Below are 20,042 nucleotides of genomic sequence, written 5' to 3' on the forward strand. Positions count from 1 at the left end.
AAAAAAAAAAAAAAAAAAAAAAAAAAAAAAAAAAAAAAAAACTTTGATGCTTCATTTCCAAAATCCTTCATATACCTAAAGGGAATTCTTTTTGAAATTTATTTTTATTTATTTTATTTTTTTTTAAGATTTTTATTTATTTATTTGACAGAGATCACAAGTAGGCAGAGAGGCAGACAACAGAGAGATAGAGAGATAGAGAGGAGGAAGCAGGCTCCCCGCTGAGCAGAGAGCCTGATGTGGGACTCTATCCCAGGACCCCGAGATCATGACCTGAGCCGAAGGCAGAGGCTTTAACCCACTGAGCCACCCAGGCACCCTGAAATTTATTTTTATTAAATATTTTATTTTTAAGTAATCTCTACACCCAGAGTGGGGCTCTAACTCACAACCCTGAGATCTACAGTCACATGCTCCACCAACTGAGCCAGCCAGGGACCCCTATTTTACTTGAATTCCCATGTCATTAACAAACGGTGTTATATAAGCTTCGGGTGTATAATATAGTGATTCAACAAATCTATATATTACTTGGTGCTCATCAAGGTAAGTATACTCTTAATCCCTATCCTGTTTGTTTTTTAAAGATCAAAGTTTCCACATTTGTAGTTCCTACACTTCACATATACACTTAACATTGAATTTCTTTTGAAAAACAGTACATGCACGTGTTAAAGAAATTATCAGTACCAAAGTGTACTTTGGATGAATGAAAACGAAGCTGCTCTACCCTGGCCAAGTTCACCTCCCCATTAGCAATCATTAACAGTTTCTTGTGACTCCTTCCAGACATAACCTGTGCCTACACAGCAAAACCATTCAGGAATGTGCAGAGACAACTACGGCAACGCAGTGATAGAAATAGAAATAATTGCCCCATGGCATCACTCACCCCTTTTTACTCTTTCCATGATTTTGCACTTTGCAGATCGCTCTGTAGCTACGCATATATCCACCTCATTTTCTCTACGGTTGCTTGACAGTCCACTGTGAGAGCAGTTCCATACAGCTCCATACCTGGGTCATTTCCTGTCTTTCTAGGACAAGCCGTGTTGTCATGAATATTATACTAGATCTTTGTTCACAGGTGAGAGTTTAATGGTTAAAGACACATACAGGCACATATTTTTAAGCAACCTGCATAAATGATTAGCTGCATTTGGGAAACACTGATCAAGTTGATAGTCTTAGGATCATTCCTTAACTAATATTCCCCGCCACCAACCCCCTCCCCACCAACTAAAGTGTGTTTTCTGGGATCTTGGCCATGGTTTCTTCCCACTCTGATTCTCATAGCTTTGGGAAGAACTGGCAGAAGGAGAAGGGGGTAAAGTAGTATACAGGAGGAGTATGCAGACTTTGCTTGCCAGTGGAGAGGAAGACCAGCAGGAGGCTAGGGACTCTCTCCTCTGTGACTCAGGAAGCAGATCAGGGTGTCTCAGCTTTGGCACTGTTAAGCTTTTGGCCGGAAAACCTTTGTCATGGCAGGGGTGTGGTGTGGGGAGGATGGAGGGTGTCTCTCCTGTGAGTCTCTGGGTCTCTGCCCGGGTCTCTGCCCACTAGACGCTGGTAGTCCCTCTACCCAGCTGTAACTGAAGCTGTAAGTCTCCTGGGGGAAAATCTCCCCTGACTCCCCTGCCTTAGAACCAGTGCTTGCTCTCTCCCGTGGAAGAATGGAAGAATGGCCACACGAGGGTTCTTGTCCTCATTCTCCCTCTGGTAATCCCAATTCCCCTTCCTTCCTTCCTTTCTTCTTATTTCCTATTACACAACACAGTGCATATGAACACAGTCTCATTGGACAGCTTTCAAATGATACATTATCCTCTTCACTCCCAACATAGGGGATTTTCTAGGGGGAATAACTATTGTTTTAAATTTAGAATTCTTTCCTTGCACTTACATACTGATTTTAACATACAGAAATCAGGAGTTTTGTTTTTTGCTTTTTTAATCCTAAATGGGATTTCACTGTGCATTTTGTTGAACTTGATTTTTTTCAATTAACAATCCAAACGAGGACCCAAACGAGGACCCATCAATATCTGCATATTCTACCTCATTCTTTTTTAAGCTGTTGCATGTATTCTATATTACTTGCACATGACTGGTTAGTCGGTTTGCCAACTGATGAGCAATTACATTTTCAGGTTCTAAGTATTTTTTTTTTAAGATTTTATTTATGCATTTGAGAGAGAGAGAGAGAGAGAGACAGAGCACAAGCAGGGGGAAAGGCAGAGGGAGAAGCTGAGGACTGGATATGGGGCTGCACCCCAGGACGTGGAGATCAGGACCTAAGCAGAAGACAGATGCTTAACCATCTGAGCCACCCAGGTGCCCCAGTTTTTTAGTATTCTAACAAAGCTGACAATGCTGCAGTTGCACACGCTGGTATATGCTTCTTTGTTTAAAAAAAAAGGTGAAGAAGTGTGGCTATAAACCAAGAAGTACTATTATTGTTTTGGATGATACACACAATTAAAAAAAAAATTTTTTTTTTTAAATTTATTTGACAGAGAACACAAGTAGGCAGAGAGGCAGGCGGTGGGGGGCGGGGGAGGCAGGCTCCCCACCGAGCAGAGAGCCCGATGCGGGCTCTATCCCAGAACCCTGAGATCATGACCTGAGCGGAAGGCAGAGGCTTAGCCCACTGAGCCACCCAGGCACCCCTATACACACAATTTTTAATAGTGACTGCCAAAAAGCCTCACCAGAAAGCTGTTATCACTTAAAATTCGCTCCAAATGTGATTAAGAATAGCCTTGACTCTTATCACGGGCCATCTGGGTTAAATTACCAATCTGTAAACTTAAAGTTTTGAAAATCTGCTCTCCTTAGCATTTTAATTTGGAGAGTTGTCTTATAAAAGGAAATCTGCGAGTCCACCCTTTAAGAAGCCTTCCAGGGGCCGTTCTCTGCCGTCAGAATAAACTTCCAATTCCTTAGCAAAGCTGACCCCGTCCTTGCGGGGCTGGGGTGGGGGTGGTGGGGGGGTTGTTTTTACTCCCAGAAAACTTTAGCGGACTCTCTCCTCTGGGCTGAGTTCCATAGGGTGCCTTCATAGCCCCGGACGCCTGTTCGCCTCTTTGCGGGGCTCCTGGCCCAGCAAAGTGCCCCAGTCTGTTGAACTGGTGACGGGGAGCAGAGAAGGCATCCAGATCATCTCTGATTCCAGCCCTTAATAGGAGTTTCATAAATGCTGAACGAGCTGGGCAATGGGGCAGTGGGACCTGGGGGGCCAGAAGGACGCTCTCACTAGGCTCCTGGGGGCGGCCGCGAGTCTCATCTGGGGCCAGACCCCGCGCCGGGAATGAGAGGGGACGCGCCCGGATCCCAGAAGGCTGCTGCCGGTGCCCCTTCTCCCCCGACAGACACCCCAGGTGCTTCCTCCCCAATTCTCTGCAAAACTTAACGGGAGATCACATGCCTGGAATGAGAATCGACCATTTCCTTCCAAAACGCTCGTGGTGACCAACAGAGGGCCCAGTAAAACAGAGAGACGTGGACAGGACCGCGCTGGAGCGCCACTCAACCCCTGAAGTGCTCCGGGAAACCTTTGGGGCGTCCGAGTAGGAGTTTGACAAATTGACCTTTTAAAGACGCAGCGGCGCGAAAGCAGCCCCCACACCCCGAGCTACTCGAACACTGCATGGCAATGGTGGAGACGCACGGGATGTTGCATGAAGGACCAACCGGAGCGGAGACCTCACAGGCTACGGTTCCTTGGCGGCAACAGACGGGAAAGAGCTCAGCGGGCTCCCACCAGCCGGCCATCGGCCGCGAACAGCAGGGTCGAGTTCCGCGTTCTCAAACAACCGCACCTTCCCCGTGCCGCCTTTGTACGCGATCGCAGGTACACGAGGGCGCTACTCTCCCCTCTCGCTTGCTCTGAAACTGTCGTCCCACAAGAGTGCTGACTAATGGTGAGAGCCAGCAAGTGCTCTTAGGTGGCCGCGTGGAAATAAAAAAGTTGCTACAGAAAGAAAAAAAAAACCAAACAAACGGGAACTTTCGTACTTGGTTTCCCGGGTACCGAGCTGCAGAAAAGGTGGGAGAAAGGCCTCAGGGCCTAGACCCAACAAGTGAGGGAAAGAAAGGAAAGAGGACGGAAGCCCGGGCCAGAGGAACCTCTGAACATCCCCAGAGGGCACGGCGGCCCTGGGGCTCGGTCTCCTTGGCGCAGTCCAACCCCCGCGTCAATCAGATCCTTCTCGCTTTGCCATTGGCCGGGGGCTCCCTTGGCCTCCCTGGCGCCCACCTCCTAGTTGCTTGGGGTTTACTTCCCCAAAGTACACGGGCCCCACCTTGTGGAGCAACCGCTCCTGTATGGAAAACGGATCTCCGCCCAAGGGAACACATTTTAACGAATGGGAGCCGTCTCGCACACTTATTGGCTACCATGAATATCGGTCAAAGAACTTCCCACCCTCTTTTCCGCCGTCCTTTTAAGTAATTGGTGGCTCTCAGTGCCAATCCGTTACTAGGGAAACGAGATCCTCACAGTCTCATAGGCATGAGTCAAAGCCAATCAAGAGCCACGCCTTCATCCTGAGTCCCTACCCAATTGCTGCTCGAAGAGCCCAGAGGACGCAGTCGGGATTGGTCGCCAGCCTGCTCGACCTGGCCGCAACAAGTTAGGCTGAGTCGCGGTTATATAGACCGGCGACGGAGCACGCGTGTGTGCGGACGCAGTTGCGTGAGGGGATCTTTCCTTCTGCCGTGCTGTGGAGCAACGCTTGTTCCTCTCCCGCTCAGCCGCGCAGGTATGCCGTGTTGTGGGCGGGGCGGGACGGCCCAGGGACGAAGAGGAGCTGGGACGCGTGTGAGCGAGAGAAGTCGCAGCGGTCGTGGCGGTGGCCGCCGCGCTAGGCGTGCACCGCCCCCCCCCCCCAACGGCCGCAGGCGGGCGCACGGGCGCGCGGAGTTTCCCCGCCCCCTCCTCGCCGCGCTCCCACCGGCCGGCCGGCGCGCGTGGCCGTGTCCGCGTCCCCCGCGTGCGCGTGCCACACCCAACGGCCGCGCGGGGCGAGAGCGAGCCGCGGCCGCCGCCCGGGCCCCAGGGCGATCGCGGAATCCGGGGGCCCCGCGCGGCCCGCCCGCCGGCCTTTCCCGCCCGTCTCCCTCCCCGCCGCGCGCCCGCAGATCCTTTTCCTGCCCCGGCGACGGGTTCCAGCTTGGTCCGGCCGGGAGGAGGCTTTATTTAGCAGCGGGGGCGACACGAAATCCCCAGGAGGTTTTGGGCTCGGGAAGCAGAGGTGCTGCTCCCGGTTTTACAGGGAGTAAAGGGGGAGCAGCCAAGGCACGGATGAGTGGAAGTAATAATTGCTATTTGTCCTGAGCCCACGCTGTGTGCCAGGGGCCTTGCAGAGCAACTTGCGTGGCTCTCCCGTGCCCCCACAACGGTCCGGAGAGATAGGTGCCGCGACTTGGCTTTTTGCAGTGGTTGCGGACGTCCAGTGGTTGCGGAAACGTGGTCAGAGGCACGGCGACGGTAAGGGGCAGGTGTCGGGTGGAACCGAGGTCGTGTGTCTGCTAGGCCCCCAGCCTGTTTCCGTCCTTGGGCCGGCGCCCTGCGCGGTCGCAGGGCGCGGTGGCCCCCGGAGCACGGGTCCCCGGGGGTAGCGGCATCAGCCCGAAGAGGCCAGCTGCAGCGCGGAGTGCGGCGGCATTTGTGCTTGAGCCACTTGTGGGCTTCCGGGGAGACGCGGCTTGGAAGTGGGATTGTGACAAAGGACATGAAGGGCTTTGGGCTTCCTTTCTACGAGTGTGCGCACGGAAAGCTGATGGATGTGCCGCCCTCAGAGCTTCCGGAAAAAGTAGAGAGAAAGACGAATAAGTGCAGATGAACGTGGACGGTGTTCCTTCTCCGATTGATGCTCGGCGCGATGGTGGGAAGTTCCCGGCAGCCGCAAGTTAGGCTCTGCTCTTACACCTTGAAACCTTTTCTCCCGTCTTTCCTTTACGGGGCAGACTTGAGAAAGACCTTTGGGAAGATAGTTTAACTTCCTCGTTTTGCAGTTGGAGAAAAAGCGGGTTAGAGCGATGAGTTTCAGATCTCGCCGGCATGTGTGGGTTGAGATGTGAAGTTGGGACGGAAAGGATGGTGCCCAGTTATAAATTTAAGCTCTGGAGCTTATGCTAGGTGAATTACAGGTGATTGAGGTGTGTTGGAAGTCGTTCCCTTGGGGCAGTTGGGATCTTGTGTGGATGAAAGCCTCTTCACATTCAGTTCAGTTATTTCGCGTCTGCTGTTGGGCTCCTCTATATACGAGTATGGAAGATACCTTCAAAGATGAGCATATATTTGCGATTTTTAAAAGCCAGTATATTCCTTGGCTTTAGAAAATCGTTGCAGATCCAGGACATTACTTAATATCACAAATGTCTCTATTTGAGATAAAACTAGTAAGTTTTGGCACTAGCTCTTCTGAATTATTTTGGCTTGGAATGGCTTTCAACCTTTTTTTTTTTTTTTTTTCCTTTTAGAGCCTTTAGGATTAGTTTTTTAAGAAGTTTTTGCAGTCAGAGGGAACACAAAATTTCCATCCTTGCAAGTAAGTTAAAAAAACTACAAGGAAGCTTGATATCTGTAAGTGTTTCCATTTACCCAGTAGTTTCCATGTTTCTTAACAGAAAGTAGCAATAGATAAGGGATCAGAATCTTCTATGGCCCAAGTTCTTCAGTTGGTGTTGCCATAAATAACAGATTGCTTTAGAATATAACATTGTTTTACGTGGCCTTCATGTAGCAATTCTAGTTACACTTATTTAGATGGATTGCCTTATTGACTTAGCATTTTAGGCTTCAACTTTTAAAACATAATGACATAGGTTTAAACTGTAAACTTGGTGTCCACTAATGTGTTACTGCTTGAAGTAGAATATGTCAGAAAGTAAAATACATCAGAATGAAATTTCCTTGTGCAATAATAGAATTTTGATTCCTTTTCAGATATTTCTTAGCATATTCTTTCCCTCTGGTGAATGGTTATCACTTGGGTAGGAATATGAAAACTGTGGTACTTAACAGTTGGTAGCCTGGCATATCTCCTTTGCACACATTTCTTAAGAACAAATGAAGCAGACTGTAATAATGTAAGACTGGTTTGCCTTCCTTCTGCCTAGCCAAGTTAGGTTACTTTTGTTATTAAATCCTTTCTAAGTTTTTGTACTTCAAACAGATAGAAAAGTAGGCAGTTCTTTGTTCTTTATTTAACTCACATTGTTTGCTGTTCTCAGCTGACAGTCTGCTAAGGGTGCATCAGAAGATTTGGTAATGTTTGTTGCTGACCTGTTTCGCAGTAGTTCTTTTTCTTGTAATTTGATTTTAGTTATCTTAGTACTTTGCCTTGAAAGTAAAGGGTAGAGGTTAGTTTAAGGTGTTTTTTTTTTTTTTAAAGTAATTTATTTATTTAACAGATCAAAAGTAGGCAGAGAGGCAGGCAGAGGGAGAGAGGGGGAAGCAGGCTCCCTGCTCAGCAGAGAACCCCATGGGGAGGATGGGGGGTCGCGGGGGGATGCACTCTATCCAAGGACCTAAGACCATGGCCTGGGCCGAAGGCAGAGGCTTAACCCACTGAGCCACGCAGGCGCCCAGTTTAAGTTTTTATACATTTGTGAATTGCATATGGTTCAAAGGATCAATGGAGCAATGCTAAAAGATGAAATTTAATATAAAACCTGAATTCCTGATGAATCATTTTTTTTGCCACTTTAGTAAAATTACTTCTTTGATTTTTCAATATTTTGTAATTGGGTTGTTGTTTTAAATATTTTAGAATTCTTCAGATAGGCATTATATGTTCATTGGAAAGGGACAGAGTTGTTGGAGTAGGTGGGGATAAAAAATGCCCCCCCCCCCCCACCCCCACCCCAACAGCTAGTGGGAAAAACCTTTAGTTGCAACACTGTCCTTCCAACCATGGAGTTAAATTTAGACTCAGCAATTGTAATCTCACTTGTAGTTGGTGATAACACTGGTGGTTAGTTAGGTTTATATATTTTTAAATCTCAAAAGTCACCTTATTCCTTTTTTTAAGTATTCTTGGACCTTGTATTTGGCCTTGGTGGAGAAAGCTGAATTGCAAGCCAGGTGGTAAAGAGCTAGGAATAATCTGCTCATGAAGAGTGGGCTTTATAAGACAGAAAGTAATTAAAAATTTTTCACAGGTTGTGGCCTTAGTAAATGTCTTTAGATGACTTAGATAGATTTCTTGTTTTGTCCTCTGGCAGTTAGTCATGTTGTAATATTGTTTAGCTGTTCAGCTTGCTGTATTTCAGTTACTTTATAATAATTATTTTTAGAGATTTATTTATTTTAGAGAGTGTGAGTGTGCTGGGGGCATGGAGATGGAGGAGGGGGGCAGAGGGAGAGAAAGAGAGTCACAAGCAGACTCCATAGTGAGTGGAGCACCACTCAGGCTTGGTGTCTCACACCCAGAAATCAGGACCTGAGCCAAAACCCCAGAGTCAGCCGCTTAACTGACTGAGCCACCCAGGTGCCCCAGGTATTTAATAATTATTAAAGTAGATGTTAAGAGATGGTTCAGAGAAAGGGGCTTCCTAGATGGGACAGACTTCTACTTTGTATGGTTGTCATCCTTGTGGCTTTTAATTTGAATGGCTGTGTAACAGCATCATTGTGTATTTGTATAGTTCTTTTATGTTCTAAGAGTGCTCTTACATAGCTTAGTAATCTTGTGTTTTCTCTTATAAAAAGCATTGAGGCTCTGAAACCCAAGTAGTTGTCTAAACTATTTTGTAAAGCTTATGTATGTAGTAGGGGACTGTAGACCATTATTTGCTAGCTATTTCCTTATTCAGAAAAGTTTGAAAGATTTAGAATCTGGAAGGTACAGGTGTGACAACTACTTAATTTCCAGGCTTTCCTAGGCTGTGTCTCAAGTATGGCCTGTGTGTGGACTCTCTGGCTTGCCTCATCCGGATATGGAGTGAGTCATGCTTATTTTATTCTTCGGGTTGCAATCCAGGGGTATCTAACTTATTTTGCTTTTTTACTAATTCTATTGCTCACACTGTTCTCGTTTTGGCCCTTGTGTCCTTTCATGTTCCCTGTTCTTATTTTGTTGTTGTTTTTAGCATTTTCTTTATCAGTTAAGGCTCACTTGTATTTTGCCTTTGTCAGTCCTAGAGTCAACCGTTTCTCCAAAGATCTACCATGAAGAATTTTGAAGGGAAGTGACAGGTGGTAAATGTGAAGAGTTTAGAAAATAGATTGAACAGTAGATCTAGTGATGTTGATACAAGCAAGCGCATGACAAGGGGGAAGGACAGAGAACAAGCAGACTCCCTGCTGAGCAGAGAGCCTGACTCCTGAGGTCTTCTGGGCTCTGATACCAGGACTGAGATTATGACCTGAGCTGAGTTAGACACTTAAGCTACTGAGCCACCCAGACACCCCGTTAAATTTTAGTATGATGTGATGCGTGACGTGAGGTTCATTTTTTTCTGTAGATATGGATGTATAATTGTTCCACCATTTGTTGAACAGAATATCCTTTTTCTATTGGATTATCTGCACTTAACGTTGAAAATCCTACTTGTCCATATATGTGTTTGTATATTTCATAACTATTCTGTTATGAGGTTCTATTTGTCTGTTTTTACAGACTATTTTAAAAATAATTGTACCTGTGAACGTATACTAAAAACACTTCTAAACATGTTCAGAAGCATACAGTATGTATTTGGCAACTAACTTTTTAATGTAATATTTTTGAGATCTATTTCATGCTGACTTTGACTGCTATAAATAGGATGACTTTATGTCTTGGTTTCCCAGGGACAGCCCTAATTCACTCCAGTTAACCTGGAGTAATTATAAATAGTACTGCTTTTTAATCTTTTAAGTGCCCCATATGATTATGTTAGATATAGAGGTTTGAATGTTAGGGATAAACTGCACCTTAATCCGTTACCTGTTTGACAGACACATAGATGGTTGTTTTATGTTTTAGAAATAAGGTGGATAATTATTTGAGAAATTATTTCTCAAGTTGATGTCTTTTGTACACGGGTGAGTTTCTCGTGTACAAATCTAGAAGAGAATTGCTAGATTCATTGAACTTTTGGATTTTATAAGATAACTGCAAAATCGTTCTTCCCTGTGGTGGGAGCAGTTGACACTCCCTTCAGTTTCACAGGTTCTCTTTTCCTGACTTCTTGCCAGTGTTCGATATTGACTGATACATGTTTTTTAAGATTTTATTTATTTATTTGGGAGAGAGACCGAGATAGTGAGAGAGAACCCTCGCTGGGAGGAGAGGAGAATCCGGCTCCCCATTGAGCAGGGCTCAATATCAGGACCTTGACTTAGATAACCTGTGCTGAAGGCAGACGCTTAACCAACTGAGTCACCCAGGACACCCATGTCTTCTTGACTGATATTTTATTTTATTTTTAAAGATTTTATTTATTTATTTGACAGAGATCACAAGTAGGTAGAGAGGCAGGCAGAGAGAGAGAGGCGTAAGCAGGCTCCCTGCTGAGCAGAGAGCTCCATGAGGGGCTTGATCCCAGGACCCTGAGATCATGACCTGAGCTGAAGAGGCTTTAACCCACTGAGCCACCCACTGATACTTTAATACTTTGGGGATCTTCTGTGTGAAGTGATAGATTTTATCTTTTTATTTTTAATTTTTAAAATTTATTTTAAAAGATTATTTATTTAGAGCATGTGCCAGTGCAGGGGAGGGGCAAAAGGAGAGGGAGAAAATCTCAAGCAGACTCCACACCTAGTGGGAGACCAACTCTGGGCTGGATCCCGTGACCCTGAGATCATTGATTTTTGCCAGAGTAAGCTGTACTATTAATCGAGGTGGATTATGGTTTGTCTTCATGCTTCCCTGCTCTGGGAACATAAATGCTCACAGCTTTTTAGACTCGGTTAAAGGAAGCACACTTGACATTCTTTGTGAACTTTAGCAAAATTATTGATGGAAATTTCTTTAAAGCTGTCATGCAATTTGGTAACTTGGGATTAAGTAGACATTTTGAAATTTAAGAGTAACTCAGCAATCAGGGTAAATCCACCAAAAAAATGCATCAGTGATTATGTTAATCTGAGAGATCATTGACATTTCCATTAAATGTTACTTTACTGTAACATTTATTGATGGTGTTACGTGCTTTTCGGATCAGGTAAGAAAAGGATGAAAATTGAACTTTTTAAATTCCATGTAGGTAGCTAATAATTCTGTTACCTTAAACTTTTTTTTCTGTACTGTACCATAATCATGCTTTCATTGTTTGCTCTGATGCTTTCATTGTTTGCTCTGAGGAATCTGAATGCCAACACCAAATGGTATTGTTGGAAAAATGATAGTGTTATTAAGCCAAAAGTGAATTCTTTCCTAAAACTGGAAAACTTCAACAGAAAGTTTTCTGATACAATCCTTTATTTGTTTATTTATTTATTTATTAAAGGATTTTATTTATTTATTTGAGAGAGAGTGAGAGAGCATGAGAGGGGAGGTCAGAGAGAGAAGCAGACTCACCGTGGAGATGGGAGCCCGATGCGGGACTTGATCCTGGGACTCTGGGACCGTGACCTGAAGTGAAGGCAGTCGCCCAACTGACTGAGCCACCCAGACCCCCTGTTATTTTTTTAAATAGAATCTTTGACATCTTTTCTTTAAAATATTTTATTTATTTATTTGACAGAGAGAGATACAGTGAGAGAGGGAACACAAGCAGGACAGAGGGAGATGGAGAAGCAGGCTTACTGGTGAGCAGGGAGCCCAATGGGGGGCTTGATGCCAGGACCCTGGGATCATGGCCTGAGCTGAAGACAGACTCTTAACAGTTGAGCCACCCAGGTACCCCTGATACAGTCCCTTAAAAAAGCAAAGTAAATTGGGGCACCTGGGTGGCTCAGTGGGTTAAAGCTTCTGCCTTCGGCTCAGGTCACGATCCCAGGGTCCTGGGATCGAGCCCCACATCGGGCTCTCTGCTTAGCCGGGGGTGGGGAGCCTGCTTCCCCCTCTCTCTGCCTGCCTCTCTGCCTACTTGTGATCTGTCTGTCAAATAAATAAAATCTTCAAAAAAAAAACCAAAACAAAAACCAAAGTAAATAGATAGATCTAAGACCAATTTGAAGGTGAAACTAAGAACTTTTTAGGAGAATGCTTAGCTCTTAGACATTAGCCCTGAAGTTCTGAGAAAGTAACCAGATAAAACTCCCTGCACATGAAAAAGTTGAAATTGGATCATCCATATTGCCTGCTAGGAATTAGGTCCTCAGATTTGTGAAGTAGCCCACTCATACTAATTAAAAATCACAGAGTGGAGTTAGTTTATGGAATTACAGTTCTGATTTTAAAGATCTGTTCAGGAGAGCTAAAATAGGTAAGATAACTAAGATAACTAACATGCCACTAGTAGTTATTGGATGTTGGTACCTTTTGTCGCATTTTTCTTCTTACTGTAAAAATAATGCATGTTCTCGCCAGGATATTCCAGCAATACAGAGGTGTATGAATTTTATTGTGTGTGTATGTTTTTAAAGATTTTATTTATTTGACAGAGATCACAAGTAGGCAGAGAGGCAGGCAGAGAGAGAGGAGGGGAAGCAGGCTCCCTGCTGAGGAGGATGCCTCGGGGATGCCGGGCTCCATCCCAGGACCCTGGGATCATGACCTGAGCCAAAGGCAGAGACTTTAACCCACTGAGCCACCCAGGAGCCCCAATTTTATTGTTTTTACCGTAGCACTCCATTATATACGTTATTTAGAATGTAACTTCCCATAACATTACAAAGGTGAGTACTTATTCCTTTCGTTTATGTATGTTTTTATATTTGTTTATTTTGCATATTTACACCTGGCTATGTTTATTTTTATTTTTAATTTTTAAATTAAAAAAAATTTTTTTACATCTTGCTATTTTTTAATTTTTTAATACAGTTCATGCATGGGTAGTTCCATAATATAAAATTAACCCTCCCCCACCCCAGATGTGGTTAGTGCTCTATTTTTAGTTTGCTAGTGTTGGGATTAAAGTGAGATGAACATTTTGACTTACTTTCTAGTAACTTTTCTCAAGGGAAATACTCCTCATGTCTTTGATGAGTAAAGATTGTTTCAGAAATCTTTTTAGTTCAACAAATTGTTAACCTACCATTAGAATAAAATAGTGTTGTTTAAAAGGAAAATAGGGGCGCCTGGGTGGCTCAGCAGGTTAAGCCTCTGCTTTCGGCTCAGGTCATGAACCCAGGATTGAGACCCAGGTTGGGCTCTCCGCCCAGCAGGGAGCCTCCTTCTTCCTCTCCCTCTGCTGCTCCCCCTGTTTGTGCATGCTCTCCTCTGTCAAACAAATAAAATCTTTGAAAAAAATCATCAAGTCAACTTAGAAATTCTCTGAAAAGTTATTGCTACATTAAGTGCTTGGGCATCTAAGGTACTCTGTAGAAAAATTCTTACTCTCACAGGAATCCTGTATTTTAGTACTGCTAGCAGAATACTTAAATAGTCTTCTGGGGACAGAAAAGGGTGGAATGTGGAAAAGCTTTCCTTAATTAGAGTTAGTTAATTTTATATTAATAGCTAACATTCAGTGCTTACTATTCAATAGACAGTTCTTGCTGTTACAATTTCAGTTTTACAGATGAAAGAACTGTGGGGGCACAGAGATTTAAGTTACAGCCCAGGAGCAAAGCAAGTAAATAATGTTGGAGAATTTTTCACAGTGAAAATTGGTTAAAGAAAATTTAGGGGGGTTCTTTTTATTGTATCTCTTTTTTCACTGTTCAGAACTAGAGCACTCAGATTTTCCTTAGACTTGGATGGTTCAGTAAAACTGGCAAACTGAAGGTCATGTTCAGTAACTTTCCCTCCTTAAGGATTTCTTTTTCTTTTTTAAATTTTATTTAGTTAAGGACGGTGTGCACATGTACCTGTAAGCAGGGGGAGGGAAAGGGCAGAGGGAGAGAATCTCAAGCAGACCCTGCACTGAGTGGGGAGCCTGATGGCAGGCCTCAGTCTCATCACCCTGGGATCATGATGTGAACCAAAGTCAAGGGTTGCATGCTTAACTGACTGAGCCTCCCAGGCACTCCTGAAAGCACTTTTTATATAGAATTTTGGAGGTGTAATTTACAAATGATATAATTATGAAATTTAAGGATTCAGCTTGAATAGTTTTTCTATTGTATATTTATAATCCTCACCCTGAAACAGTTGACCCTTGAACAAGATGAGTTTAAACACTGGAGTCCACTTGTACATGGATTTTTTTTTTAATAATACAGAATGGTGTTGGAAATGTATTATCTCTTTATGATTTTCTTAATATTTTCATTTCTCTAGCTTTATTTTACATATACAGTATATAATACATATGACATAGAAAATATGTATAATTGGACTGTTACTGGTTAAGGTTTCTGGTCAGAAGTAGGCTGTTGGTTAAGTTTTTGGGGTGTCAAAAGTTACGGAATTTCAACTGTGGGTGGGATGGGTGTCTGCGCCTAACTGGGAGGGTGAGTATTTGAGGTCAACTTTACATACATTTCTCTAATGTATATCTCCAAATACTCAATTATGTTAAACCATTAAGATAATAACGGAAATGTTGGAAACTTGGTAAATGATAGGGATCATAGTATTGTCTTCAGAATTAATAACTCTTAAGAAAAATCTACAAATGAGATGGAGATCAATTTAGCATGTAAATTTTTAGCTTTACTTTTTTTCCTGGCTTTAGGGGGATAACCAGAAATAAAATATTTGTTAATGGTATAATCAAACCAATAAGCTTTCTTTATTCCTTTAATTTGAATTATATAGGTAATCTTGAAGGAGGGGAAAAGAGAAGTTTTAGAGGTGGTCTACAGACTATAATTTTTCTTATGTTTGATACATAATTTGGAGGATTTTTATTATATTGCATAGTAATATTGGGTGAGAAAGTAATATTTGATAAAATGTCTTTTAGTAATTTATCTTATAATGAGACTGCTTGGCAGTGTCTAAGGATGCAGTTAGGTTGATATTACTGGTCTGGTAATGACATTTGTAATATTGACTGGGAATTTAAGAGCAGATGGTGCTCAAGAGAAGTAAGTGCAACTGGAATAGAAAAATAGGGGTTTGCTTAAATAGGGGTTTGCTTAATGTATTCTTTGATTTGTCTGTCTTGTGCAGGTTCCCTTTAAGTTGCTTTTTATATTGTGGATGTATTATATATTTTGGATAATAGAGGGAAGCAAAACTTTCCTTTCAGCCTCTTTATGTATTAGAAAATATGCAAGCACAACTTAATGGAATGAAAATGATACTACCAGTTTCCGAGGAATTGGGAGAGCTATCTTCCATATGTGAAACTAGTGGGATCTGGGAATGTGATGGAATCACATTGGATTTTTTTTTTAAACATTTTATTTATTTATTTGACAGACAGAGATCATAAGTATGCAGAGATGCAGGTAGAGAGAGATGGAGGAGCAGGCTCTCTGCTGAGCAGAGAGCCCAATGTGGGGCTCAATCCCAGGATCCTGGGATCATGACCTGAGCTGAAGGCAGAGGCTTTAACCCACTGAGCCACCCAGGCGCCCCAAGAATCACATTGGATTTTTCCTTTTATTTGAGGTTGGGTCAGATGTTAGTGATTTTTAGAGTAGCCAATCCCTTTTAAGAAGAAAATTTATATGGGAACTGTAATACATATTTAAAAAGCGCAGTTGCTTGGGTTTATAGAAAGTAATGGGAAATAGTAAAACTTGAAAACCATAGGCTTAGATGACTGTTACTATCTTCTCCTGTCTATATCCGTAGCTTTGAAGTTCTGAAAAATTAAGAATCAGTAAAAACATCTGAAATTACCTTTTTTTTTCCTTTGGGACTGTGAGCCACACAAGAAATACAACAATTTCTCATTCTGCCTTAGTCTATGTACATTAGTTTAAGACCTAAGATCCAGATTCTTGTTATTGATATTCTCTTAACCATGCTTACAGGTAAACTGCTCTCCAATATGAGCTATGTTTTGATTGTATTTTGTATTGATCTAGTGCCTGTAATCTGGAGAAAATACAGACTGGCCTTGAACTAATTGCTTAGATTTTGGTGAAGAATAATACAATGCACTAGATAAGGATAAACAGATCTCCACAGATTGTTTAGGATTGACCAATCAGTTGTTCTGCCTGTCCTTTGAGAAAACAGAAGTAAAATTTCTTGGCCTCTTTTATACTGAAATTGATCTGTACATGTCTCTCTGTTTACCTGTGTGTTTAACTTCAGGATGATTTTATCTCCTCAAATGAAAAGTTGGATTATATCTCATGCCAGATTTTTTTTCCGGAAAGTTTTGTTTTGATAATAACTGACAGTAATTGAGGACTTACTTGTGTGTGTGCCAGCTGCCTCTCTTAATACTCATAGATCATAAGGATACTAACTTTAAATCATGATTTTGAGGTGTTGAGATTACTTTGTTGAGTAATAACATTTTGTTTACCTCACCCATTTTTAGATTATTTTCGGTGTCATCATGAAGTAAGCTCAGAATTTTTAGATTTTGTGGTTCTTGATTAAAGATACTAAAAAATTTTCTGATTTAGTTAGACTAAAAATGTGATTATATGTGCCTCTATGTCAAAATTTATCACTCTTGAATCTAATACTGCCACAAATAAGAACGTGTTTAGATGGGACGCCTGGGTGGCTCAGTTGGTTAAGCAGCTGCCTTCCACTCAGGTCATGATCCCAGGATCCTGGGATCGAGTCCCACGTAGGGCTCCCGGCTCTTTGGGAGCCTGCTTTCTCCCTCTGCCTGCTGCTCTCCCTACTTGTGCTCACTTGCTCTTTCTCTCTCTCTGACAAATAAATAAATAAAACATTAAAAAAAAAAAAAAGAATGTGTTTGGAATCTTAGAACCAGAACACTCTTAATTGGGTTTAAAAATACGGAGAAGTTAACGGTAGGGTGCATGCTGGAAATATGTACCTTTGATTTTCTTCTATTCTTTTTTTTTTTTTTTTGAAGATTTTATTTATTTATTTGACAGAGAGAGATCACAAACAGGCAGAGAGGCAGGCAGAGAGAGAGGAGGAAGCAGGCTCCCTGCTGAGCAGAGAGCCAGATGCGGGGCCCGATCCCAGGACCCTGGGATCATGCCCTGAGCCGAAGGCAGCGGCTTAACCCACTGAGCCACCCAGGCGCCCCTTCTTATATTCATTTTGAAGAAGTTGACTGTTGGGAATAATGAATTCTTTATCGTGAATCGCCCCCTTCCCCTCACTGTTCATCTCATTGCAATAAATTTGACTAAAAATCCTGTCTGTGTGGGTTTTATTTGTTCTTATGATTTTTTAAAACCAAGAACTGTTCTTGTGCCTTGTTGTACTTTGAGTTGGTTTTATTTAAATGATTATATTTCCTCCCCTGCCACTTTCCTCCTTGTACTTGATATTTCACGTTGAACATACTTGACATTTTTTTCTCCCCCAGGTTGAATTGACCAAAGCAATGGTTATGGAGAAGCCTAGTCCCCTGCTGGTCGGGCGGGAATTTGTGAGACAGTATTACACGCTGCTGAACCAGGCCCCAGACATGCTACACAGGTAAGACATTTTTTACCCTGTGAGTACTTATTACTATTAGAGTCTCTTAATGCATCATGCACCTTGTAGGGCTGTTGCATAATAGTGCTTGGTACATAAGAGCCAGTAAATAATTTCTGTTAAAATTATTTTTTAAAAAGATTATTAAAGATTTATTTATTTATTTATTAAGAGCGTGAGCCTGCACAGGTGCTAGCAAGGGGAGGGGCAAAAGGTGAGGGAGAGAATCCCAAGCAGATTCCCTGCTGAGTGTGCAGCCCATGGTAGGACTGTCCCATGACCCTGAGACCATGACCTGAGTTGAAATTGAGAGTCAGATGCTTAATTGAGTGAGCTCCCCAGGTATCCCTAAAATCATAATTTTAAATAGAATATACAAGTAGAAAGAAATTAGACTAAGTTACTTAAACTTACCCATTATCAGAAAAACTGTCTGAGAATGTAAAGGTATATTTATGCTTTTGTTTGGTTTTTTTTTTGTGCTGTTTTTGATGAACCTTGAATATTTAGTGAATGTGTTGAAGACTATTCCTGTAATGATACTTTTGTGTTGATGTGCTTTTAAAAAATTGGGGAAACTTCAGTGGAAATGGTATAGGCTTGTAAATTAAGTTTATGAAGTAAACATGGAAGTTTAGTAAAAACCATGTTTGCAGTTTTTTTCTCTATATGCAGATTTTTTACATACTGTCTTTTAGCTTTTCTACTTGATAGTCTGGGGTCCTCCTTAAGGGTACTGCATGTATTAACATTAATTTTAGCATCTCATTTTATAGAGATGTAGCATACTTTAATTCCCACTGATGAATTTTTCTTGGTTGCTTCCATTATTTCCTCTTACAAACAGTCTTACATTATACAGGATTATAGATATGTCTACTTACGTGGACTTGTTAGAATGATTTCTTGTTTCTTTTCTTTATCTTTTTTTTTTAAGATTTATTAGAGCAAGAGCGTGCATGTGCTTGGCAGGGACAGAGGGAGAGGGAGAGAGAGTCCTAAGCAGACTTCTTACTGAGTGTGGAGCTGGATATGGGGCTCAATTTTATGACCCTGAGATCAAGACCTGAGCTGAAACCAGGAGTTGGACATTTACTAACTGTGCCACTGAGGCGCTCCTAGAATATTTCTTAGAGTTTCTAAAATGTGTATTTGCTGGACCAGACTATTTTCCTCTATACTTTGACGAGCTTGCATATTAGATACTACATGCTTATTGGGTGCAAAAGGAAATTTATAAATTTGTTTTGAATTTTGCTCTGAAAATGGAAAATACCTCATATTCTTTTAAGGCTTTATAGTTTTCCAATTTTACATGTTTCTTATAGGTCTTTACAGAAACCTTTAGTAAAGCATTGTTAGGATAGCTTTATTTTGCAGATAAAGATGGTAAGAGGTTAAAAATTTGCTGGTGCTGACATGACTATTAACTGATTGAACAGGTTTTAAAGCTTTTTTCTTTTTTCTTTCTTTTTTTTTTTTAAGATTTTATTTATTTATTTGACACAGAGAGAGAGATAACAAGTAGGTAGAGAGGCAGACAGAGGTGGGAGGGGGAAGCAGGCTCTCCTCTGAGCAGAGAGCCCGATGTGGGGCTCGATCCCAGGACCCCGAGATCATGACCTGGACTGAAGGCAGAGGCTTAACCCTCTGAGCCATCCAGGTGCCCTATTCCTTTTTTCTTTTTATGTTTTATGTCAGAATTTGATTCTGTGCCCTCAGGTTAGATAAGTTTGGAAATTTGAAAAGGAGCAGGAGTTGAAAGATAATTAAATGAATCAATATGTTTCTTGTCAATATTGATATATATTGATGCCAGCACCTCTTTTTTCACATTTATCTCTGAAGTACAGCTTAGATACACAGGCATATCTCATTTTATTGTGTTTTGCTTTATGGTGCTTTGCAGATATTTTGCAAATATTTTTCAAATTTTTTTGTTATTGTATTTGTTAATGGTAATCTGTGATCACTGACCTTTGCTGTTACTATAGTTATATTGGGGTTCATGCCCATCCATATAAGACCATGAACTTAATGTTCAATGAATGTTTTGTGTCTTCTGACTCCTCCCCTGATGGCTGTATCCCATCTCTCCCTGTTCCCTGAGACGCAACAATATTGAAACTAGGCCAGTTATTTAACCTTATTATAATTGCTTTTTACTGTTAAGTGAAAGGAAGAGTCCCATATTTCTTCCTTAAAAGCTACAAGTAAGCTTAATGAGGAGGGAATGCTGAAAGCTAGATAGGACAGGCCAAAAGCTAGACCTCTTGGGTCAGTTAGTTAAGTTCTGAGTACAAAGCAGAAGTTTTTGAAATTAAAAGTGCTACTGGAATGAACACACAAGTAATAAGAAAGCAGAACAGCCTTATTGTGGATATGGAGAAAGTTTGAGTAGTTTGAAGATTGAATAAGCCACAACATTCCATTAAGCCAAAGCCTAGTCCAGAGCAAGGC

At 42.0% G+C, this 20,042-nt stretch overlaps 1 protein-coding gene and 1 long non-coding RNA gene across 4 annotated transcripts in view; one reads left to right on the top strand and one right to left on the bottom strand.

Moving 5' to 3' along the window:
* LOC132027798 (uncharacterized) overlaps positions 1-4,350 on the bottom strand; it is an 8,565-nt gene extending 4,215 nt beyond the window's left edge. Inside the window, exon 1 of the long non-coding RNA XR_009407207.1 lies at positions 3,591-4,350. This is a non-coding gene — a long non-coding RNA (uncharacterized LOC132027798). The remainder of the gene's footprint in view (positions 1-3,590) is intronic.
* A 295-nt stretch (positions 4,351-4,645) lies between these two features.
* Positions 4,646-20,042, top strand: part of G3BP1 (G3BP stress granule assembly factor 1) — a 32,408-nt gene continuing 17,011 nt past the window's right edge. Inside the window, exons 1-3 of one of the 3 annotated variants that reach the window (XM_059417200.1) lie at positions 4,646-4,763; positions 6,487-6,554; positions 17,470-17,582. In XM_059417200.1, coding sequence (XP_059273183.1) covers positions 17,488-17,582 — 95 coding nt within the window. In that variant the 5' untranslated portion in view covers positions 4,646-4,763; positions 6,487-6,554; positions 17,470-17,487. Of the gene's footprint in view, positions 4,764-5,104; positions 5,492-6,486; positions 6,555-17,469; positions 17,583-20,042 lie in introns of those variants that run through there. The other 2 variants (XM_059417199.1, XM_059417203.1) reach the window with 2 other exon arrangements.

Source organism: Mustela nigripes, chromosome 12, assembly GCF_022355385.1.
Source record: "Mustela nigripes isolate SB6536 chromosome 12, MUSNIG.SB6536, whole genome shotgun sequence".
Classification (NCBI taxonomy): domain Eukaryota; kingdom Metazoa; phylum Chordata; class Mammalia; order Carnivora; family Mustelidae; genus Mustela; species Mustela nigripes.